This window comes from Eurosta solidaginis, chromosome 4, assembly GCF_040869045.1.
Source record: "Eurosta solidaginis isolate ZX-2024a chromosome 4, ASM4086904v1, whole genome shotgun sequence".
Lineage (NCBI taxonomy): Eukaryota > Metazoa > Arthropoda > Insecta > Diptera > Tephritidae > Eurosta > Eurosta solidaginis.
This window is the reverse complement of record NC_090322.1, coordinates 104,296,643-104,320,612: the sequence shown is the minus strand read 5'-3', so window position 1 is coordinate 104,320,612 and position 23,970 is coordinate 104,296,643. Positions and strand designations below refer to the sequence as shown.

The 23,970-nt window shown below is 39.5% G+C and overlaps 1 protein-coding gene across 5 annotated transcripts in view; it reads right to left on the bottom strand.

Annotated features, from left to right (window-relative positions):
• The window catches only part of RhoGAPp190 (Rho GTPase-activating protein 190), a 377,159-nt gene that overhangs the window by 66,719 nt on the left and 286,470 nt on the right, over nt 1–23,970 (bottom strand). For all 5 annotated transcript variants that reach the window (XM_067782351.1, XM_067782350.1, XM_067782353.1 and 2 more), the window contains 2 exons: nt 8,400–8,557; nt 7,606–7,810 (listed from right to left, as the gene is read on the bottom strand). In XM_067782351.1, coding sequence (XP_067638452.1) covers nt 7,606–7,810; nt 8,400–8,557 — 363 coding nt within the window. The remainder of the gene's footprint in view (nt 1–7,605; nt 7,811–8,399; nt 8,558–23,970) is intronic.

The window sequence follows — 23,970 nt, the reverse complement described above, 5'->3', positions numbered from 1 at the left end:
AAAGGACTTTTTTAACTTATCGCAAATAGGACCATACTGTTTCTCACTAACACCTAAGTGCTTATGAATCGTAGCTGCCCTCAAAAATGGGCTGCATGCGACACCAAAGGTAACTCTCATCATTCGGAGTTCAACTATTTCTGGGAACTCGTCTTGTGAATAAGGCAGGGACTTATACCACAAAAATCGATGCGAATCACGATTACAGACAGCTAGGGAAATTTGTAAAAATGCCTTTTCAATATCGGAAGTAATAACAATTGCATTGGAACGAAACCTTAAAATAGTGCTCACCAAATCCGCAACCAAATTTTCTCCTGCACTCAAATGTTCGTTGAGAGATGTATATCCTGGTTCGCTTGAGGACGCATCAAACACAATACGCATTTTTGTGGTGGTTTTATGTTCGCGATAAACTGGTCGATGTGGCATGTAGTACACTGGGTTACCAACGGCGGTTTCAGGCGCCTTCTCCACGATGTTATTGTGTATTAAATCGCGAATCGCGAATCGCGTTATCAAATTTTTCACTATTCTTTCGCAATTTGTAGGTTAGTCCATAAAGCCGACGGAGGGCTACTTGTTTATTATTGTTTAATGTCACACAGTCAATTATCCACATTGTTTAGCTTCGTGTTGTCAACTGTTGGCATAGGTAAAGAGTCTTCACATATTGAGGACACTACAGTCGCTATGACTTTACTTTGAACGCTGTTGTATTGACTTATTAGTGACAATTGTACTCGCTTAAATTCCGTTAGGCGTTTGCTCTGATTTTTATTGCCAAATTCAATGGTTCGTAATTTTTCAGTATCATATGTAGGTAAATTGAGTTCTTTCACAACTCTCTCAGTAACGTATGTTCGCTGGCTTCCATTGTCCATTATAATTCTGGACAGAATACGCTCTGAATTATTATCGTTGCTAATTATTACCTTCGCTGTTTGCAAAAAAGTTTTTGCACCGCTCTCATCTGTCGTGCTTAACGTAGCAGCGCTCGCTGTCGACGGTGATGTCTGGGCTTCGACAGCGCTCGACTTATCGTTTATTGCGCTTTGTTCGACCTTTGTCGGCCGCTCACACATTGACATCACATGCCGCCCACCGCACAACTCACATTTAAGCCACTGGGCTTTGCAGAATTTTGAATTATGGTTTTTATTTGTGCAACGAAAGCATCTTCCTTCACGACGGAGAATGGCCTTCCGCTGTTCAGCACTCAAATTACTTTTACAATTTCTTGTGGTGTGATTAGTTTTCTTACAAAACACACATTGAGGCTGCTTCTCACTTGAGCTGGTGTACAGGTCAGTGGCGATACCTGTTTTAGCATGCCATCCTTTACGTTCGTGGTCGTCATATCGCTTACCTTCTCGCTCTGACAATAATGACTTTTCCAAAGCTTCCAGTTCAACTTTAATGAAATCAAGTAGAGTCTTTAACTGCGCGTCATTCGTGATGCTATTTTGGGAGTTGTTAGTGATGGTGTTAAGTATCGTACTAGAAAGAGATGCCCTACCAGCTGATCTATCGAATTGAACGCGTATGACTGATGGTATTTGAAGTGCCGTTAGGGATCTCATAGTGGCGCTCACCTGATTATACAGTTTGCGTAGACCATGAACGTCGCTCGACGACTGTACTATTTTAAGATTCATTACTTTTTGCAAACATTTCTCTACTAGTTTGTCACTATCGCCATACTCCTCTTGCAGCAGGGCTATGACATCGTTGTAGCATTGTTCAGACGAAGTAAATCCCGCTATCATGAACCGCTAGCTTGAACTGATCCCAGAATGGCAACCAGTTTTCCAGACTTCCGTCAAACTTCTTTATCTCGAAAGCCTTTAGTTTAATGCCATAATGACCACTTTCATTGTTTTGAACGGGTGGCGCGGTGCCCTCGCTGCTGGGTTGATTGCTTTGCGATGGCTTAAAATAGGTAGAAAGAACGTAATCCATCTCTGCTAGTAGCGTTATGGCCTTATCGTCGTACTCGATTACGCTTTCAACCTCCTTTTGCATATCATCCAGCTTTAGAGTGTTTCGTACGGCTTCATCCGCCCTTTTGAGGTTGGAATGAGCATTTTTCAATCGCTGTATGAATATGGTCAGCTCTTCCTCTACTGTAGCTGGACAATTTGAACCGGAAAAAATTGTAGGTTTGATTGTTTTTAGATAATCATTGGCCGCGTTACATAGCTTAGTAACTTGCGTTCGACACGATGCTCGGATTACCGCTTCCATAGTCACTTATCAATTCGATTTTAATTAGGTTTTAATTAAATTCAACCGATCGCTAAGTCCGACTGTCCCGGGTTTCGGCACCATGAAAAAAATGATTTAAATAAAAACGCGCTATTTCGTAAGGTTCCTTTTAGATAGTCTCGGTGAACTATTTAATAAGAACTAAACTCAAAAGTAAATTTACGTAGGCAAGTACATTTGGTTGAGTACGTAGGCACCACAAAAAGAGAATAGAGTACAATGAGTGAATTTAAGAATGCAAATAACTAAGTAGATATGTATATATGTCAAGCTATTGAGTGACAGAATTATGTTATACAGACCAAATAGAGAGGAGATGTCAACAGAGAGTCCCATTGCGTAGTCATATTGGGCGCAGTGGAACAGTTTAGAATTGATATCCTGTTGCCTTCATCAAGTATGGGAGTGTGGGGATGGTCAAAGTAAGAGGAAACTGATAGTTGTTCCCAGAAAAAGGATTCCTGACGTGCTCAGCGAGCTGCATAGTGGTCCAAGCGGAGGTCGTCTTACAGGCCATCTTGGAATAACGAAGACGCTCGAGAAGATTAAGCAGTGATTCTATTGTGTTGGTTGCAGTCAGTCGGTCACTGAGTGGATTGCGAGGTTTGCAGCAGAGCGAAAGGGCCCAAAATCCGAAGTCATGGCTAGATGAAGCAATATAACTCGCCATTTGGAAGAATCGCTATGGATGTCGCAGGTCCATTTCCTACTAGCAGCTGCGGAAACAAATACATATGTACTGGTGGTTATGGATTATTTCAGCAAATGGCCAGAGGTATACCCAATCCCAAATCAAGATGCGGAAACAGTAGCAGAAGTGTTCATAAACACTTGGGTTGCAAGGTATGGTGTACCAATGGGGTTACATTCTGACCAAGGGAGAAATTTTTAATCAGCTGTGTTCCGAGAAATGTGTAAAACATTGGGCATTCGAAAGACACGGACAACTGCATTGCATCCTCAGTCCGATGTTATGGTGGAACGATTCAATAGAACATTGGAGGAGCACTTAAGGAAAGTTGTGGACAAGTTCCATAAAGAGTGGGATACACGCATACCATTATTCTTGATGGCTTACCGATGATGACAGTGCATGAGACAACGGGCCAAACTCCCGCAAAAGTAATTTTTGGCAATGACCTTCGACTGCCAGCTGATTTGGAGTTTGGGACAAATGCCGATGCGGAGAGAAATGCCGAAATCCACTGGTGTCTTGGAGGAAGAGGTGAGGGAAATACATGATCTTGTAAGACAACGAACCAAGATTATAACTGACAAGATGAAAGCCAGATATGATAAGGCAATTAATTAGAAAGGTTTTCGGGAAGGAGATTTGGTGCTGCTATACAACCCACAACGAGAAAAAGGCTTATCACCAAAATTGCAGTGTAATTGGGAAGGCCCATACAAAGTTATAAAACGAATCAACGATGTAGTTTACCGCACACAAACCATTGGCAAACCACGAAACAAAATAAAAGTAGTTCATTTGGAAAGGCTGGAGGAGGGCAGTGTGGAGGGCAGGTGGAGGGCAGTGTGATGAATATTACCATCTCAAGGTTATTAAATAAAGGTACAACATTTAAGCAAGCTACATAAACACATTAATCATCATGTACACACATATGTACATACAAGCAGTAGAGAGATACTCACAAACGCATGTCATCATCAGCTACTACACCGCTCACTTACACACACGCATATGGTTACACACTACAAATATAAGTGTGTATGGCTGGTGACCAGGTAGAGGATTCTAGAAGAAGAAACGTCTAGACATTTGGGCAGAGTATAAAAGCAGCAGGAGCTGAGTAGTCCGTAATCAGTTTGATTTAAGCACGCTATTGGTTGCGAAGTATAAGTGTTATTGTGAAGTAGTATCAAATTAGTCTAATAAAGACCATTTTGCATTTTTGAATATTGGAGTTATTTATTCAACAATTTAACGATACGAACGTTAATAGAAGGTGTCAAATAAGCGGAGTTTCCCAGAAATTGTTACAATATATGTATATGTAGGTATCTTATGCTACGTTTATATACGGTGCCGGTTAGTCTAACATGGATAGCCGATTGGCCTTTCCACGGCTAATCACGTCCGGAATTTTTCAGAAACGCAGTCGCAATTTGTATTGTCATTATTTTATCCCAGGCTAATACAACACTATAACAAGAAAAGATGTATCAGTACGATCAATACATAGTACAATTGTTTGTATGTCTCTATGAATTTTAGAAATAGCTGCTGAAAAATAGTAAACAAGTTTTATTTTTGCCATATATGTAATACTCCTGTATTGCTACTAAACACTAGGCACATTCCCAAACATCACAGTGCCGATATATTGCTGTTTAAATGTTTCTGTTTTTTTTTTAATTTAAGAATAATTGATTATGAAATACTTATAGCTTCAAAGCAGAACAAAATACTCAAGGTTTTTTTCTGCTGACGACACCAGCTTTTATCAATTAAATTTTTTTTTTACTTTGCTTATTTGCTGCTGCTAAAATATTTTCCAAATTTGAATTCAACCAATTATGTAGTACTGAAAAATAGTTGAGCATTTTCAAACCCTTCTTCAATTCAAAATGTATAGCGTTGCCAGGCTAGCCGGGCTGTAATGTAGTAGAGCCTTAAACCCTACACATATATATACCATCGCTGATTCGCTAAAAGTGCCCGATTGTCATCAATATCCTCTAACGGGAGTTCGAGGAAACTTGCGGTTTCAACAGGGTTGGACCAGAGAGATAAGGGTGTTAGAGGCGATGGTTCCACATTGCAATTGAAAACATTTGGTGTCATGTGGGAACACGTCCAAATAGAAGTTGAGCTAGAGTGACGCGCACCTCCCTGGGGAAATTGCTTTCCTCAACTGCGAGTTTCAGATATTCATCTTTAAGAACGGGGTTCACGGTAATCGCTGGCATAGTAGTCCGACGCCTTTTTGTGGATGTCTCTGTGAGACTTTTCATGCTTCTTTCTTCATCCGGCTGAATTATTAAGTGCCGGATTTCCTCATAGTGCTTACGAAGATGACTTCTTAAATTCCTGGGAGGCGGGCCTTCAAAAACTGTTTGCTCAGCATTTCATTTTTCTCTTTTATGGCCTCACTGTGTAGATGATGTTCTGAAGACATAGGAAGAAATTCCGTTCCAGTGCTTTTAGGCTCGGCGACCATATTGGGAACGACAATGGTTTTGTCAGTGGCCGGCCAATGGCTTTATCAGGGGTTATGAGCGCATATATTTTCCCCCAAGTGTTACCGACAAGAGACTTGAGGATTTTATTACGGCTCTGGACTTTTAGGATTGCAGCGATCGAACGTGACCCCCAGTATTTTGGGATTTATGACCATCGTGGCTGTTGTGTACTTTGTAAATAAGGTCGCTGAGGATTTGGTTGGTGACAGTGTGAGATTTCGCGAGGTGAAAAAACTGTAAAGATTAGGGAGATAGTCATGTAGTTTATAGAATAGCTCATTAATGGATGGGCCGGGACCTATTGCCAATATCGTACAGTCATCAGCGTATGTTTATGCTTATGTGCGCGTCTGTTGGCCCGCCGTCTAGATTTTCCGACCAAGAAATGCATTACATATTGCCGACTAATGCACTTTATTGCCGAAGGCCAAAGTTTACCCACCCCGGCAACGAAGTTACAGTTCTTTAGGTGTTCCTCCCATTTCTTCCGCTTATGTTTGTCTTCACGCTGTCCGGTGCGCAGGTGTATTGGTGCCTGACAAGGCCACGTTCTCTCGCTTAAGTTTCGGCCTCCGTTGAACAATTTGGCCGGGTTTTCATAATTTTTCCGGCGGAATGAAACGATTCGAAGATGATTAATTGATCTTGAGAAAAGCAATTTCCCCTTGACGGACATCAGTCCGGATTAAGAGGGCAGCGAAAAGATTATATGTGTATGCTTTATGAGCTATGAAAATTGTCTACCATTCGTGTGGGGGCGTCTCTGTTTATTGTGCAAAACGCCATGTCCTCTATTTCATCCGACGAAAACCTTTACCAGACTTTGTATAAGACCTTGTGATTATACACCACCTGATAACAAGTAATTTGGTACCAAAACGATCGTGCACTGAGGTGTTTTTGGGTTAGGAACATGAAGCTGATCACGCAATTAGATCCGTGTGTTTGACACCGTGAGGTTGAGGCTAAAGATGCATTCCAGGACACTATCACTGTGATCGATGTCGGAATCAAATAGATTTTACTGCACAGAGCGGTGAGTGGTAAATGCGATTCGGCCTCCAATTCTTCTTGGACGATATTTTCTATGGACACTACATCCAGAGTAGCTGCAGTGAGATTAGTCTCTTGGACCGCGGCTATGCAGACTATGTGCCACTTCATGAAGTCGACTATCTCTGTGATCTTCCCACTAAATCCATTGCAGTTTAACTGTAGTACTCTAAAGTCCTACGGGGAAGACATCGTCACTCTGGGGGCAAGAGCCGGGTGGTTTCGCCTAGGTTGTATAACGCTGCGTCGCGTGTGCTGTTGAAGCCCTGGGACGCGACGTCCTAGGGAGAGTACTGGAATACCCGTTGTTGTTGGGTGTGCAGCTTAGCAGCACGATACGGCAAAAGCTCCCGTCGGAGGAAAGCCGTTGCTGAGCCCAGAAAATGGCAACCTCCAAGGCAGAAACTGTACTGGGCGGGCGTCGTAAATGTATATATTGTCCTGGCAAACGGTGCATAGGGTGATAGGGACTAAGAGTGTTTCCCTGACCTACTCGTATGCTGATCCCGGAAAGAGGGGGAAAAACTAGACCATGCTACGAAGATGGTGGTGGTGGAGCCTGTGAGCCGGGACGCTCTAAGGCGCATTCCAAGAGTTCACAAAACACATCGTCCGATACAACTATCCGTTGCACGAGACACACTGACATGAGGGTGACCGTCCTAAAAATATTTGTTTCCGGCACACGCAGCAAAACCATTTCTAGGGGTTAGGTTCAACACTTTCCCGGAGCAAGAAAGTATAGAGCGATCCCGATGCAAGCATCTGCTCTGAGGATGAAAATTTGTGGGGTACATTGAAATTACAGTCCTTGGTCAGGAAAAATAATGAGTTGCTGATACTAGAGTACAAAACCTAGTCAAAGTCCTAGTCAGTCGAGCCTATTGGATGGGGCGAAGCGACGCGTGAGGTCAAAATAAAAATAAAAATAATTTTTCCACGCACTAACATTTGAAATTTCAAATATGAATAATTGGCAGTTTATAGGAAACACCTCAAATATACATATACATATATATATATATATATATATATATATATATATATATACATATAAATTTGTAATGACATACATACCTTCGTTTTCATAAATTTGTTCATATTCAGCCAACTCTTCAGAATCATCTTCTTCACAATCTAGTTGAGTATGATTAAATTGTGTATAACGTTTAGAGCATTTATCAGAATCAGGTGTTAGTTGGAATGTATCTCCTCCAAAACTCATTTTTGCTACTGCTTCGCTTACTAATTGAAAGTTTTTCATATTTAATTTGCCCGGTTGCTACAAAGCAAACAACATATTTAGTAACTAATTTCAATAAATATAGGCGAATAAAATATTGCAATAATCGCCTAAGCCCTATCCTTTTACATGGGACTTCGGTAATTATAACTTATGACCCCAGATATATTTCATTTAAAATTTCGGCCGGATGAGCAGTCAAAATACGCCTGTAAATATGGAAAGGGCAGGATCTGCTGTATATCGTGCTGATCGTTATAGTTTCTTTCAGCATTAGAAAGATTTGGGATAGGGTGAAGCTTTTATCTATATTCAGTCCCCATCAATATGAGAGTAGATGGCAATGAAAGGGAGTATGAGCTGATAAGGAAGAGAGCGCAACCCTTGAAGCTTACACCGTAGAAGTCCCAAGTCGAAAATCGTGTACAAACTTTTAAACTTTAGAAGGGCTGTTTGGGCGATAATTTCTAAATATTGGATGATGTCAAATGTATATCAGACAAACAACATGGAAAAGACGGCAAGGTTAGTAGCCTATAAAATACAAAACTGTGCAATCACTTTAAAATTGTTTCGTCAATTTGTTAAGAATGAAAAAATTTTTTTAAAATAAATATTACGTAGGTACCTTTAGAGTTTGACTGGGACCTTTAGGACGAATTTTATTCAAGTTTGAGTCAATGTGGCGACGGCCGGTGGTATATGCATGAGTTGAACCACTAAAGTTATTCCAAATCGAATTTTTGTTCGAATTTTTACGCGAATCTTTTTTGTCATCCGACCACTCTGAAAAAAAAAGGAATTAACATTTTATTACACATAAGGGGGACTCATGAAAGCATATAAACTTATAAGGTGTAACATTATATCCATTTACACACGCTGTTATATGAACGCACCTAGTAATACTCTTGATAAACTTAATTGTTTATCAGCTGTATTATTGCCAAACAAAAATTTTTTGATTGTTATACAAATTAAAAAATGCCAAGATTAAGTGAAAAATCAAAACTAAAACGGCTTTACTTGCTGATGTTGGAGATTTCTGATGAAAATGCCTGCTGTAATGTCTGCAAGGTTGCATTCCTTTGAGTTTACCGCGTTTACACAATGAAATGTGCGCGTAAATTTACACAAATTGTATAAATGATTTTTCATACAAAATTTGACAGCTCGTTTACGCACCAGATAAATTTATACGTTTACACACTTTATAAGGCATTTATACGGTTACATGAGTCCCCTAATTATCACAATTTTTTTTCTAACGCAATGAACAGAAAATTTAAATAAAATTTAAGGGTATAAAGAATATAGGTACAGTAACGAGCATAACACTGAATAATTTTCGTTTGAAATTTTTTTTCTATTTCTCGCAACGATTTTCCCCCTTCGTCAGCTTATGATTGCGAGGGCGGCATCCTTCGCCGAATATTTACTGCTTAACATTACGTTTATCTAGTGGTTCGAATAGACTCTTGTGGGCTATGTAGCTCGACAGCATGGAGCGCCAAAACATTCGCAGTAAAGCCTTCGTAGCTACACGTAGAACTTCTAGGAAAATTACGTCGAAGAAGGTATGAATTCCATGTCGCAGTCGTATAGGTTCTGTGCTGGCATACGGTAGCGACTGGTAGTCGGAAATGCTACTGTTCGAACTTCGAAAACTGTAGCTCTTAAAAACAGCCGAAAAACTGGCGCAATCAACAACAGCATTAGTGCTAAGATTTAAGAGTGTGGGCGTGAACAGCAAGGAGCCACAAATGATTTAAAGGAATTGCATCGACGACAAGTATGAGGAGTTACCCCAGAATATCTTCTTCGGTGAAACTACGCTTTGCGCGAGACATACAGACGAAAGTGTGAACATTTTAAATATTTGTATTTTTCTCGACAGGTTCACAGTACTAATCCACAGGCCAGAGTTAGGTTCGAAGCCTCCATGGAGTAAGTGAATGAAGGAAAGTCCCCCCGCCAGGAGCTACTCCTTGAATGAAGTTTTTTGAACGATCCGCGAGAAATTGAGCCGCGTTATATTGAAATATCAGCCATTGGTCCTGGCAAAAACCCCGGATCACTCCAGTATATAGGACCAGTTGCCGTGGGAGGTCCGAAATGGCCAAAACGTCGATTTCCTTAAATACATATACACAAAACCTTTCCTAAATATAACTTTTTTTTAAATACGAAAATCAAGTTATTTATGGTCACTACATCTCCGCCGATAGTTATCGGCGTAAACCTCTACTCCATAAGCACTATGATCAGATCCGGCATCTGCCTACACAGCCGTTTGATAAACAATCGTAGGGAGGCGCTACGAAAAATCCACACAGAATCGGTAAACGTCTTTGCCAGGACGCTCCCGGTGAACCCCGTTATCAATACGCAATATGCTACCCTTGCAGAAGAAGAAAGCTTATTTACCAAGGGAGACACGAGTCATCCTTGCCAACCCCGACATACGTAATGTATGTCCTGCATGCGATTTGTTCCAACATGACATCAACCATCCTTTAAATTGTAATGTGGAACCTACGCCTTAACGCCAACTGTTGACGCTGACGTGAATATTTTGATTCTCATAGTTTGGGAGGAATGCAATTCAACGAACAAAAGTCTTCTCTAATTTCGGCTGCATTCCTCACCAAACGTATGACTTTAATCTGTTCTTACATACATACATGCATATGTACATACATGTATCTCTAATTTCGATTGCATTCTTCATCAAACGTGTGACTTTAATTTAGGCTTAGGTTGCAATTAAAGCGTGTTAATTTAATATATAAATATGTACTAAAACACATTAATTAATTTAAAAAAAAAAGCTATTCCTGCCTTTGTAGATCCAATGTTTGCTGGATTTCAGTTTGATGTCAATCTAGCTATTACAACTTGCACAGGACAAAGCCTTTTTTTGTTTCCTCTTTAGGTCTAGAAAACGATCCCGAAGCAGTCCAGAAACGATCCCAAAATAGTCGGAAAATGCGACTGCGGCATGTACGTAAAAAGATGATTTTTTCTGAGATGTTTCTATGGCAGAAATACACTCGCAAGGCCAGCAAACCACTGCCATCACCGAACTATTTTAGGAAATATTCTGATATTAGTTGTACCGTCACTTGAATAAGTGGGCTTCGATTGGTTAGGCCAGTACAATACCTTTATACCACGTGCCTAAATGATCCCAAAAATATTGCCTAAAACAAACCAGACAATATCAAAGTTTGTGTCCCTGAAGGTATTTTTTATTGATCGGTGGAAAGTTACATCAGTCTCTCCGATGTTCAAATCTGGTAACAAAAATGATGTACGAAACTTTAGACCTATTTCTAAACTCACCACCTGCTCTAAACTTTTTGAAAAGGTGATGAAAGATAAATTGTATTTCTTTGTAAAAGAAATAATTGATCCGCATCAGCATGGGCTTGTGTGTGGTCGTTCCACAGTTACAAACCTTGCATTTTCCCAATATTGCATCTCAGCCTTTAAATCTCGTCAAGTCGATGTTGTTTATACAGACTTTTCGAAAGCTTTCGATACCGTTGTACATAGCATTCTCTTATTGAAGTTAGAAGAGTTTGGTTTTCATTCAACTCTTCTTTCTTGGTTAAACTCTTACCTGTCTAGTCGAGTCTCATATGTTGAAATTAGTCATACTAAATCGTACCCCTACGTTGCCACTTCTGGTGTGCCTCAGGGTAGTATTCTTGGCCCATTGCTATTTCTACTTTTTATTAATGATATTAAAACTTGTTTTAGTACTTCAAAATTCTTACTATATGCGGATGATATAAAAATTTTTAATGAAAGAAATGCTTCCAAATGACTTTTGCCAAAATTGTAAATCCAATTGTCACTACTTACACTATTTCTAACAACCCCTATCTAATGTACATGAGTATCGGGATTTAGGTGTGGTTTTTGACTCAGGCTTCACCTTTGTCAATCACATCAATCATATTGTACCTAAGGCAAATTCTAACTTGGGCTTCTTGCGTCGTTATGCGCGTGATTTTAGAGACCCATACACTAGAAAATCACTTTATAATTGACTAGTAAGATCTAAGTTAGAGTATGCCTCAGTAATCTGGAACCCTATTTATGCTTTACACTCCGACAGGATCGAAACAATTCAACGCCGATTTACCCGGTTTTCTCTGCAACCTCTTCATTTTGTTGAGCCATTCCCATCGTATGAGGCCCGTTGCCTAATAATTAACCTTAAATAGCTTAAGTCGAGGCGCATAATGTACTCTCTCATGTTTGTTTATGATATAATTTCTGGCATGATAAATTGTCCTAACCTTCTCGAGCAAATTGTCTTTAATGTGCCCCAAAGGGTCCTACATACTCAAGTTCCGTTTCACGTTAAAACGCTTAGATCTAACTATTTATTGTACGCACCCATTAAAAGGTCGCTTGCAGAATTCAATCGAATTTTCATAACTCTCAATCTAGATTTTGCTCAGTCCAGATCCATATTTTTGGCTAATTTGCAATCAAATTATTTTTAAGTGTTATTAAGTTTTATCTTTAAGAAATTTTGTATTTCTAGTCTGTAAGGTTTTGTACCATTGACAGAAAATGATGAAAATGATGATGATGATGATGATGGTATTATTATGTCATTGGATTCGTGTTTCGACCATTTTTAATAAAAATATATTTTGATTTAAGGTAAGACCGTGTTAATTTAATGAAGATATCTTAATGTCTGCTCAAGTTATCGTATTAATGGACGGACGGAAGAAGGGTATAAAAACTAGTCGTGGTTTGCAATCGAGCATTTTTAAAGGAAACAGCTTTTACCATAAAAATAATTTTTATAACAAATTTTGTTAGAATTGTCGTACTTTGCTACTGGGGTGAAATACTACGGAAAATCGTAAATATATGTATGCCGATTTTCGAGTAGCTCTCCCTATTAAATTTCAATGTTATTATATTTTAAATCCTTCACTATAGCAAGCACCTTGTCGTTGGTGTAAGGGCTTAGCCGAACCTATTGGACGATTTGCAGCGGGGGGATATATTCGGCTGTATTTGAACGGCCCGCCTCGGGAAGCAATGATGACCTTACCACAGCAAGGGGCGCTGTTGTGGCGGACGATTTTTATTCCGATTTTGAACATTCGACCGCTGAGCCCGCCTTGCGGGCAGGTGGTCGTTCGACCAAGATTAACACAAAAACGTTAAAAGAAAGTAAGGATGAGAACAAAACGATGGCGTCCCAAGCTGGGGAAGACGAAATCGCTATCAGCGATGCTAGCCCGGACAAAGAACTAATTTTAATGTTAGAAAGGAATCAACGAGATAGGGAGCTTAAGAGAACCCTCTCAAAATATCAGGTAGCAATAAGAATTATGCAGCGCTTGGGTCCAGTGGTTTACCGTACCAACGATGAGACCGATCGTTTGGCATGGGCCCGTGAGACAGTGGAAGAATTTCGAAGACAGTTCACTGACGAAAACTTTGCCGCGAGCAACCCTCAATTTACACCGGATCGAAGAGGAAGAAATCCCGGGAGGAATTGCCGGAGCTTTCAGCAACGTCTATAAACGAGTAATCATAGACAGTCTTAACTCGATTGAAGTTCATCCGGCCTTAACAAATTGGATCGGTTTCGAGGCAACGAAATCTCTTACCAGAGTAACGCCGCAGGGTGGGATTTTATCACCAATGCTGTTGACGCTGGTTATCAACCAATTCCTTACGTGGTTCGACGGAGGACCAGTCTACTTACGGCATATGCAGATGATGTTTCAGTCATCATAAGCGGCAGATGTCTAACCGCATTCAGCTCTCTGATGGATCAGGCACTTCGGGATGTAAATGGCTGGGCATCTGGAGTTGGTTTAACCGCCAACGCGGAAAAACCCGATCTACTATTATTTACTAGGAAATATAAGGTCCCTATTTGGACAAAGCCTAAGCTTGGAGGGGTAACCCTGCAAGAAAAATGTAGCACAAAATATCTAGGGGTCGCCCTAGATAGTAAGTTGGCGTGGAAAGTCCATGTGGAAGAGAAAGCGAAGAAAGCCTCCGCGGCACTGTATGCGTGCAAGAGGATGCTAGGATGCACGTGGGGCCTATTACCCAAACTCTCTCATTGGGTATTTACGGCAATTGTCAAACCCATACTTTACTATGGGGTTCTTGTTTGGTGGACAGCCACACAAAACAGTACGTATACCAAAAAACTTGAGAGGGTATGCAGAGTATCAATGATTAGCATAACGGGCTCCCTAAAAACTACCCTGAGAGCAGCATTGCCTGCCATTCTGCAAATCCCGTTAGCACACCTAATGGCCAAAAACACCGCGTTGGACACAGCGACAAAGCGCCATCTAATATCGGACAACGGAATATATGGTCCCGTGCCTGAGCTTCAAAAGAGTTTTGTGGCCACAATTGAGCCGGGGGGTTGGAGCCATGGTGCATAAGAGATTCTGGAGGAATAGTCAGGCGGCGATTAAGGCAATGCAGAGAAGCATTGGAAATCTTCGCTGGGGCCGAACCATACATCTATACTGGGTTCTCGGTCATAGAGGGATAGATGGTAACGAAAAGGCCGATGCAAGAGAGGGTGCAGCACTTGCTAAATCGACGGTAAACGTCCCAAACCGTTTGGGTGAAAGCAAAGAAAACCCGGAGTCGCATATGATTCATCAAGCAGGCAAGGCGTGGACAGAAGCGCGGGGCTGAAAATTTCTAAGATCATGTGCAACGCAAACTGGCTCATATCTCCGAAGAGAGAAGACTTAAGGCTCACTATGGACATACTGACTGGACACTGCCTTCTGGCGTCACATGCTTATAAGTTAGGCCTCGTCAGTAACAGCAAGTGCAGGAAGTGTGCCCTGCAGGAAGAAACGGTTGAGGACGATCTATGTTCGTGTCCTGCGCTCGCCAGGGCAATGCTCCAGCTATTAAGGGCGGCAGAGTTGCCAAATATCGGGGCAGCAATTAAGTTGGGTCCTAAGAAACTTCTAGTATTTGCCAAGAGGACGGAGTTATTCTATAACATATGTCCTGGCACCTGATTGGGGTTCTTCCGTTTGGTTTTCAAACAAATTCTGGTAAAACTATGGAAACATTCAATCTATGTGAGGTCTTTATTGACCGGCTAGTTCAACCTAACCTAACCTATATGTTAAATATGATGCAACGTACCAAGTATTGAGAAATTAACATTAGTATCAGCTTGAAAAAAACAAATAAAATTGCAAACTAAAAAAATGGTATATAAAAATAAATAAACATATTATAATTAATCATCAGCCGTAATTTCCTGCAGGATTATAAATCGTTTCACTCGAGTTCGATCTCAGCTGGGGGAGAGTAAAATTTCTAACTAAAAAATACAAAGATATCTAATGAAATCTTTACAGAATGGAAACATGTAGCCATAATGTCAGCCGATATGTTTTAATTCTTTTCAGTTTTTCTGTCGTAATAAATAATTTAATATATAAACAAGTTATTGTGCGTCTTTAACTCATTAAAATTTACAATTGTATAATAAATTTCGCTAAGATATCACCTGACGCCATGTACCAAATAATATTAATGCACTCAATGGTTTATCTGAAAAATTTCGTTGGTCTTTAGCTAAATTCAGTTATGCCCCGCAAATTTCTGTTGCTATTAGACTTTGGAATACATTTTTTTTTTAATGTGGGGTAGTCGTCAAGCAATTTTGTTAATTTTCATTTCGGGCTTTCAAAATTTTAACAAACTTTTTTTTTCGTCATAAGGTCAGGTTGAACTCACAAGGGCTGAATGTGTCCATAGTGTTTGTATGACGACCAAACATAAGAGCCCCAATCTGGTTCCAGGACTTATGTTATAGAGAAACTCCGTTCTCTAGTTTTCTAGGACCTATCTTAATTGCTTCCTCGAGACCTGGCAACTCTGCCGCTCATAATAGCTTGAGCCTTGACCTGGCGAGTGCGGGATACGAAGACAGAGCGTGCTCAACCGTCCCTTCCTGCAGCTCGCACTTTCTATATCTGCCGTTACTAACGAGGCCTAACTTATAAGCATGTCACGCCAGAAGGCAGTATCCAGTTAGTATGCCCATCGTGAGTCTTAAGTCTTCTCTTTTTTCATTGATATGGGCCACTTTGTGAGTCTAATATCGTAGGATTTGCACATGATCTTAGAAATTTTGCACCCCCGCGCTCCTGTCCACACCTTTCCTGCCTGATGCATCATATGCAACTCCTCGTCTCTTTTTGATTTTTCCCAACAAACTGGGACGTTTACCGTAGATGCAGCGGGTGATGCACCCTCCTTTGCCAACTCATCGGCATTTTCATTAACTTCTATCCCTTTATGACCGGGAACCCAATACAGATGTCTGGTCCGGCTTAAGTGAAGTTTCTTGATAAGGTAATGTGTGAGATTATTGCCTTAATCGCAGCCTGACTATCAATATATATATTGACGCGATTGTAGCTTAAGCACCAGAATTCATCCAATTTTGGGAGCAAAAACTTGGCCAGTAAATGTAAGAGTAAAACCGTTTAATTTTTTCGGAAAAAGGTAGCTCGAATGCAAACGGCCTAAACGATGTATATAAAAATGCTACTCCTAAAATAATATTTCTGGCTTAAGGACAAAATCAAATACTATTTTACACTTCAGTGCGCCCAACGCTTATGATGTGATCATGATTGTCGAGACCTCGTTGAAAGCTGAATTCTACGATTAACCTTAGTACTCTGGAAAAGAGAAGGGCTATCCGCTCTCTTTTCAGTATTTTTAATGTTGGTAATGACATAGGTTATAGTAAAAGGTATCGAGTATACTCGATCCAAGTGAGTACTTCGGAATTTTCACCAAAAGTGAAGAAACCTTTCTTTTTAAATAAGATCGTATGTTTTGAATAGAAAAACAGTAAGGAAGTTTAAGCTTGGGCCAAACTGAACATTATATACCCATTAGTGTGCTCTAACATATATATAAAGGATATATTTTAAGAGAAACGTCACTTAAAGGATTTAGAGAAAGTTTTTATGAACGGGGTCACCCCTCAGCAGTAGTTTCGCAAGCACACTCGGAGTGTGCCATGAAAAGCTCAAAAATTAAAAAGATAGAAGAAAATCTCAGTCTAAATCACCTCGTAAGTAAACACGTCCAGAATTTTTTGTATGCATTAAACGCAACTAACTAAATAAAAGGGGATCGGAACAATTTTAATTTTTTTAAACTTTTGTACTTTGCACTACCAAATTTTTAAATTAGGCGTGGTCCTTATCAACTTTTGATCGGATCTATATATAATACCAAGGATCAAATTTCCGCCAAATAGCAAAGTGATATCAACGACTTTTCATTTACTGCCTGCAAAACATTTAAATTTTCTTCTGCTTAATGTGGGCGGCGTCGTGCCCATTTTACAAAATTGTAACAAATTTATATTGTACATCATAACTTTTTTTTTACCCACTCGGCAAGTTTCACCATTTCATCAGTATTTGCTAAAGCATTGCTCCTTTTTCCCATTTGTGAAAGTGGTGGTGTTAATGGCCTGAACTTTGTTGATCTTAAACATGTAGATCGGCACTTGGTAAAGTATCGAGGTCGATACTTTACTCAGTACTTGGAAAAAAGCATCGAGTACGTAATAATCGAGTATTTTTTGGAAAAGTATCGATACTACTCACTCAGTACTCGTATCGTTCTATCACTACTTCTAGAGCGTATTAGCTTTAATGTTCCACAAAGAAGTCTGCGTAATTTCTTTCCGTTTTGCGTTGGCAGTTGAAGAACTAAATTTGTGAGTAATGCACTCCGTTGTGGCCCCAGAACTCCTTCGAAGCTCAGGCACGGGACGTTATACTGCTATGACCAGACCGCCTGAACTCAAGCTGTCTCGAGGCCTTAAGCCTTTTTGCAGTGGCTAACGATATATGTTTGGCCATTAGATCTGCAGGCGGGATGTGTATAATGGCAGGGAATGCTGCTGTCGGCGTGGTTTTTAGGGCTCCCTTTAAGCTAATCATTGATAATCTGCATACCCCTCTAGTTTTTTGGTATACGTACTTTTTTGTGTGGGGTGTCCATCAAGCAAGGACCCCGTAGTAAAGTATCGGTTTGACAATTGCCGTAAATACCCAATGAAAGTTTGGCTGATAGGCCCCACGTGCATCCTAGCATCCTCTTGCATGCATACAGTGCCGCGGAGGCTTTCCTCGCTTTCTCTTCCATACGGATTTTCCACGCCAACTTACTATCTAGGAAGAGCCCTAGATATTTTTTGCTACATTTTTCTTGCATGGTTACCCCTCCAAGCTTAGGCTTAGTTCAAATAGGGACCCTACATTTCCAGTAAATAATAGTAGATCGGTTTTTTCCGCGTTGGCACTTAACCCAACTCCAGATGTCCAGGCATGTACATTCCCAAGTGCCTGATCCATCAAAGAGCTGGTTGTTGTTAGGCATCTGCCTCTTATGATTACTGAAACGTAATCTTCATATGCCGTAAGTTTGACTGGTCCTCCATCAAACTGCCTTAGCAATTGGTTGATAACCAACGTTCACAGCATTGGTGGTAAAACCCCACCTTGCGGTGTTCCTCTGTTTACAGATTTTCCAGCCTCGTATAGACCCTATTTCGACGTGATCATTCTGCAGTTTAACATGGAGCCGATCCAATTTGTTAAGGCCGGAAGAACTTTAATCGGGTTGAGACTGTCCATGATTGCTCGTTTCGAGACATTGTTGAAAGACACCTAGGACATATTTCTGGTGTTGTAGCGGTTTCTCTATATTCATGACCACCCTACGTAATGCAGTATCGACTGACTTGCCTTTGGTGTAAGCATGTTGTGCTGAAGAGAATAATTCCTCGTTCGTATTAGATGTTATATCATTATTTATTTATATTGACCTCTCTAGAGTTTTGAGCAGAAAATTAATCAATTGTGTGCAAAACAGGCGCCCTTTAAGAGATAAGCACATAAAAGCATATAATAACCGTGACAAGGTGGAATAATCGTGAAAAAGTAAAATGTGAGAAAAAATACCTGCCGGCCGATAATTGGTTGCAATTTTATGGTTCATCGGTGGCTGTGTAAGCGTGCCCTAAGAAGTTTCAACACTTTATCGGTGTTTTGTGATGAATCATCGCATTTTTCTATTTTTCCAAATTTTTCACCTGTTACCCTTATCCAAGCCCTTGTGTAAAAATACACGCTGAGTATAAAAATATACCAAGCAAACATTGGGAGCCATAAAGAGCGATCTAAAGCGGAGCGTATACGCCTTTTATGAGGACATTTAGGAGCTAGGTACACAAAACTTCCTCAAGTAAACAATCGACATGAATTTTGTGCTTGCTAACGAGTTTTTTTTATTAAAATTCGCGTGTTAATGGATCCCATCAGAAACTACCATACAATATACAATTTTCAAAGAGAGCTCAGACGTTTATTTGTGTTTTGTTTTGCACTATTAAAGTAACAAACTGTACGAAATAGTAAAGTTTACGTTCGTGCACAGATCACAATACAAAATGTACAATCGATGTCGCTTCCATACAATAGTTTTAAATATAGCTAAAATAAATAAATAAATGCCATTGTATAGTGCTCCTTATTATTATTTTTTTTTTCTACAAATTGACGGTACATGTTTACCGCCGACTTCAAACGGCATCTGCAAAGCAGACGAGTTTTCACTGCGAAGCTTTTCATGGCAGAAATACACTCCTTGATAAAACACCGAGGGGCGACCCCGCTTAGAAATTTGTTTTTCTAATTGAAAAAGCTTGTTCATAAATATCTTTTATTTTGCTTTGCTCGGGGCTCGAACCCAGGATCTTCGGTGTGGTAGGCGGATCATGCTTCCACCACAGCACGGCGGCCGCGGTGTTAAGTTAAATACAAGTATCCATTATTTAGCAGAAGTACATTTCCCCAATAGATGGCACTAATGACATTTGGGTTTCAAACCGGGCCGAAAACATAAAGACGTAGGCGGGGAAAGTCATAGCGTATAAAAGCTAATAGTCTTTTAAAATTATTCATTCACTGAAACTTACCCAATTTAATATGCAAGAACAAATAAACCCGGTTAGACTAAGTAATAAACGGGAGCAACGGCAGCGCAAACCACTCACTTATTAGACCCTATCTGTCCGATGTACGTCTCTGTTAATATTACATTTACGCTGGCCTCAAATGCATGCTTCCAAATGAGTCATTTGAAAGCGTCTACATTGGCCTATTTGCATTACGCTTAGCCTTTCCTGCAAGACTAAAACACCAATGAATTACGTCGGTTTGGCATTAAAAAGGTAGTGGATAAGTCGTTTTATAGTTATAGGGCCGGACTTTTATTCTGTCCTTAAAAAAATCAAAGTACGGATTAAAATTTTATTTTCGCACATATGCCAAGTGTGTGTGGATAGCATTTGCACGGCAAATGCGAAGAAATACCATGGAATGAGTCATTTGAGAAATGCGATTTGCATGAGAAAATGCGTCGCAGTTGGAGTTTTTCGCCCAAAATTACACATTTGGTGCAGTGCAAACGTGATATAACACTGTGTGTCACATATCGTGTGGTTGACAGAAATTTGCAGACAATTGTATCGTCTATCGCCGAGAAATCACTAATTCGATACGTTATGCTAAGTTATTCAGGCGTTATTAGTTTATTTCACAAAGGCAAAGAACCCATTGAAGGAGTTTTTGTCCACCAAGGAAATATTAAGACGATAAACAATTTTTTTCGTGGAGTTTAAATCTGGAGGCTTACATCTTCTTCGCAGTTTCCTTTACCTTCCTGGAGGTGGTGATAACAAGTAGTGTGTACATCTTTGTAATACCTATTGGCAATATTCCTCGAGATGAAAATGTGATGCCTGCCTATTAGGGCATAGGCTATGTGTTCAGCATCTCATTACCCCGACGTAATAAGTAGATATTCCGTAGAAGTTCGGATATCCAAGGAATGAAGGCCTGCAACTTTATCTATTTGGGGTGGTACAGATCAGAAGCCCATGTTCGCAACTTTTATCATCAGATCAGCATTTCTCTACATTCGCTTAAAGTGCTGCAAGCAAGAAATTATGTATCTCCTCTGGCAAAATGAGGGTTCGAGCTAACCGAAAGTATGATAACCGAAAGTTTCCACTAAACTAGACCCCGCTAAGCCAATAAACAAATTCCATCTTGCACTATCCAAAAACGTTTACATGGGTTCAAGTAAGGCTACTCTATTATAATTTCAACTCAAAGTTGATAACAAGATTATTTAAAAAATCTTTAAAATTTTAATCTTTTCCAAACATCAAATTAAGCTGCAATGAATTTGACATACTTTTTCCATAATTTGAAACAAATGTTGTGGCAACCGTTGCTGGAAAAGGGGAAAAAATTTAATATACAAGTCTGAAATTACGAAAGGGTTTCAAAAGAAACTGATTGAAATGTGAAATTTGAGAGCTAGAATTTTCGAAAATTTAATTCTTTGCATACTTGTCAAAAAACATCTAAGTATTGCAATGCTAAAATTTCATCCAGCGAGCCTTTTAATTTACTTCTAACTTTTGATAAATATCGCGATCGTAACATTTGATAAATTTGTTTGAGACTGAAGGCACTATACTTAAATCTGAAGTTTTGTTTAATTAAGAGGGAAATGGGCAGACCCAACCATAGCAATTTCTATGTAAGCCATCGTTGTCGAGAGATTGATCAAAGGTTGGACCTGGATGACCATAACACATACATATTTTACTTCAATATGGGTATCACACGAAAGGAGCTCTTCAGAAAATCAACATAGGATGCATTTCCTTTGTATACAACAACCGGTTAAGGAGATATCGCCCAATGTACACTAAAACTTATGTCGCGACCGTAATACCGAGATGTCGCGACCGCAACACTTTAAAATTCTAATAAATCAAAAAGGGCTAAGGAGTGTTTTTTTCTTTGATTGCAGTATCAATAGATGCAATTCAAATTTAGATATGGAAATGAGTTTCACACAATTTAAGAAATTTGCAATGTTGCAACCGTTAATTCCTCTTCTTTGCCCTTTACAGGCCCTACTATTTAATTTTTTAAATTGTAATTTATTCGACTATATTTCTAACTTCTCGAAGTCCTTTTTGCATGTAATAATTCAATAGTTACTTTGACAGTTTAAATTTATGAAAGTTTTAAACAAAAGTTGCGACACACAGTTTGTTGTGAATTCATACTAGTGAAAAATTTTCTATTACACCATTGCCATACCTACCTGTCAAATTATAGCTGACAGGGAGAGCGGCTGTCGCGAATGGCAGAATGGTTTGTTTTTGCTCGCGGTTAATAAATTGAAGTGCCATGAATTAATTGCCCACTTTTGTTTCAAACTTTTCTTTTAAGGCTGGTGCGAGTTCGCCTAAATTGCTACCTAAATAGAGAAAAAACCTAAATCATTGGAAAATGTCGGTAATTAAAAATATAGATTTTTTTCAGCATACCTTTCAACCTAAATTGAAACGTCAAATTTCGAAAACAAAAAAAGTTCTTCATTTTCATTGTTTTGTGCAAATAAAATACACATATGCATAATTCTTCAGAAAGGTATTAATGTAGATTTTTTTATGATACAGAAAAAATCAATGCAGCAGATAAGTCAAGAAGCAACACTTAAATTTATTATGAGGACGAGTATTGTAAAATGCGACTCCATTTTGTAATATTGACTTCACCTCTCTGGTTTATTGCTTCATGAGCGGTGGGAAAAAACGTTGATGCATTGTGGATAAAACAAGTGTGATATCTTATCCGTCAACTGCCTGACAGGATGTTCAAGATGGCTACTTTTCAGCGTTTTGGCGGCGTTTTGACAGGATGTTCAATATGGCGGCGCATAGGGCCGGCTATCTTCAGCGGGTGATAGAAAGAGATACAGAATGAGAGCACGATAGTCAATTAAAAATCAGGTGATCGGTTCTTTTTGTAATTGTGGCGTCTGTGCAGAAGCAGTGTTGCCGTTGGGGCGACTTTAGTCGCAATTTGACCCTTTCTGAAAGCCAATCCCCCGGACACCAACTTTTTTAAAATATGCAATATTTGAGCCTTTTTGAAAATATTGGCGACTTTTGACCCGTTTTCTCTTTTAAAACTATGATGCATTATTCTTACGTTTTTACGTAAACATTTTTTGTAATACTCCTTCTCATTAGTTAACTTTTGCATCGGCAACACTTAAAGAATCCAAATTATCACTCTCGTCATCGCTATAACTGCAACCCTGTAAAATTTGATCACTTTGACGTACGGCGTTAATATAGAAAATATTGATTTACTTTCGCCTTTTGAAATCGCTTGCTAAGCATTTCGAATGGATAAGTGAGTATAAGTATACGTATAATGAAATAATCAATGTAATAAGCGAATTTGGACTTAACCCTCATTACTCTCCAGGTACGTTATAAAAAGAAAGCGTACGGAGGATTTGGATTCCTCTTCGGATGTAGCCAAAAGAAACCAAAAGAAAAACAGCGAAAATTTGTAAAGGAGTGCGAATCTACGTTTAGTTGGCTCATGCTGCATGCAAACACGAGGCGGCCGATTTGTACGGTATGCAATCAGCTCCTCATGAATCAAAAAAATCATTTAAAACGCCACGAGAAAACTAAAAAGCATGTAAGAAACATAAGGGATATATGTGAAGCTCAAAAAATGCAAATGAAACAATGTTTAGCCAGTGAAAGTAAAATGGCAAAAAGTGTGGCAATCGCTGAAATAAAGCTTGTTATGAGGATGTTTGCTCAAAATCACTCTTTCAACTCAATGTCTCAAATAGCGAAATGAAATGCTTCCATATATCCAGATTCGGCAATCGCAAAAAAGGTAAGTTGGCCAATATGATTTAAAAATAAATCACTTAAATACAAAATTTTTCCCGGGTTACTTGCGGTAAAACGAAATCTAGGGGTGTTACACTATTTCTGGGGCAAGAAGGCCACAATGTTATTGTTTAGCAAATGAGACAAAATCGTTTTAGTCTTATAGTAGACAAAACCACTGACATATCGACGACTAAATGTTTAGTTTTGATCGTACGACAATTCGATGTAGAAAAGGGAAAGTCCACGGAACGGTTTGTTCGCCTTGTTGAGCAGCTACAAAGGTTGGAAGAAAAAGTGGTGTAGTAACGCAATTAAAAGGTAAAATACCGAA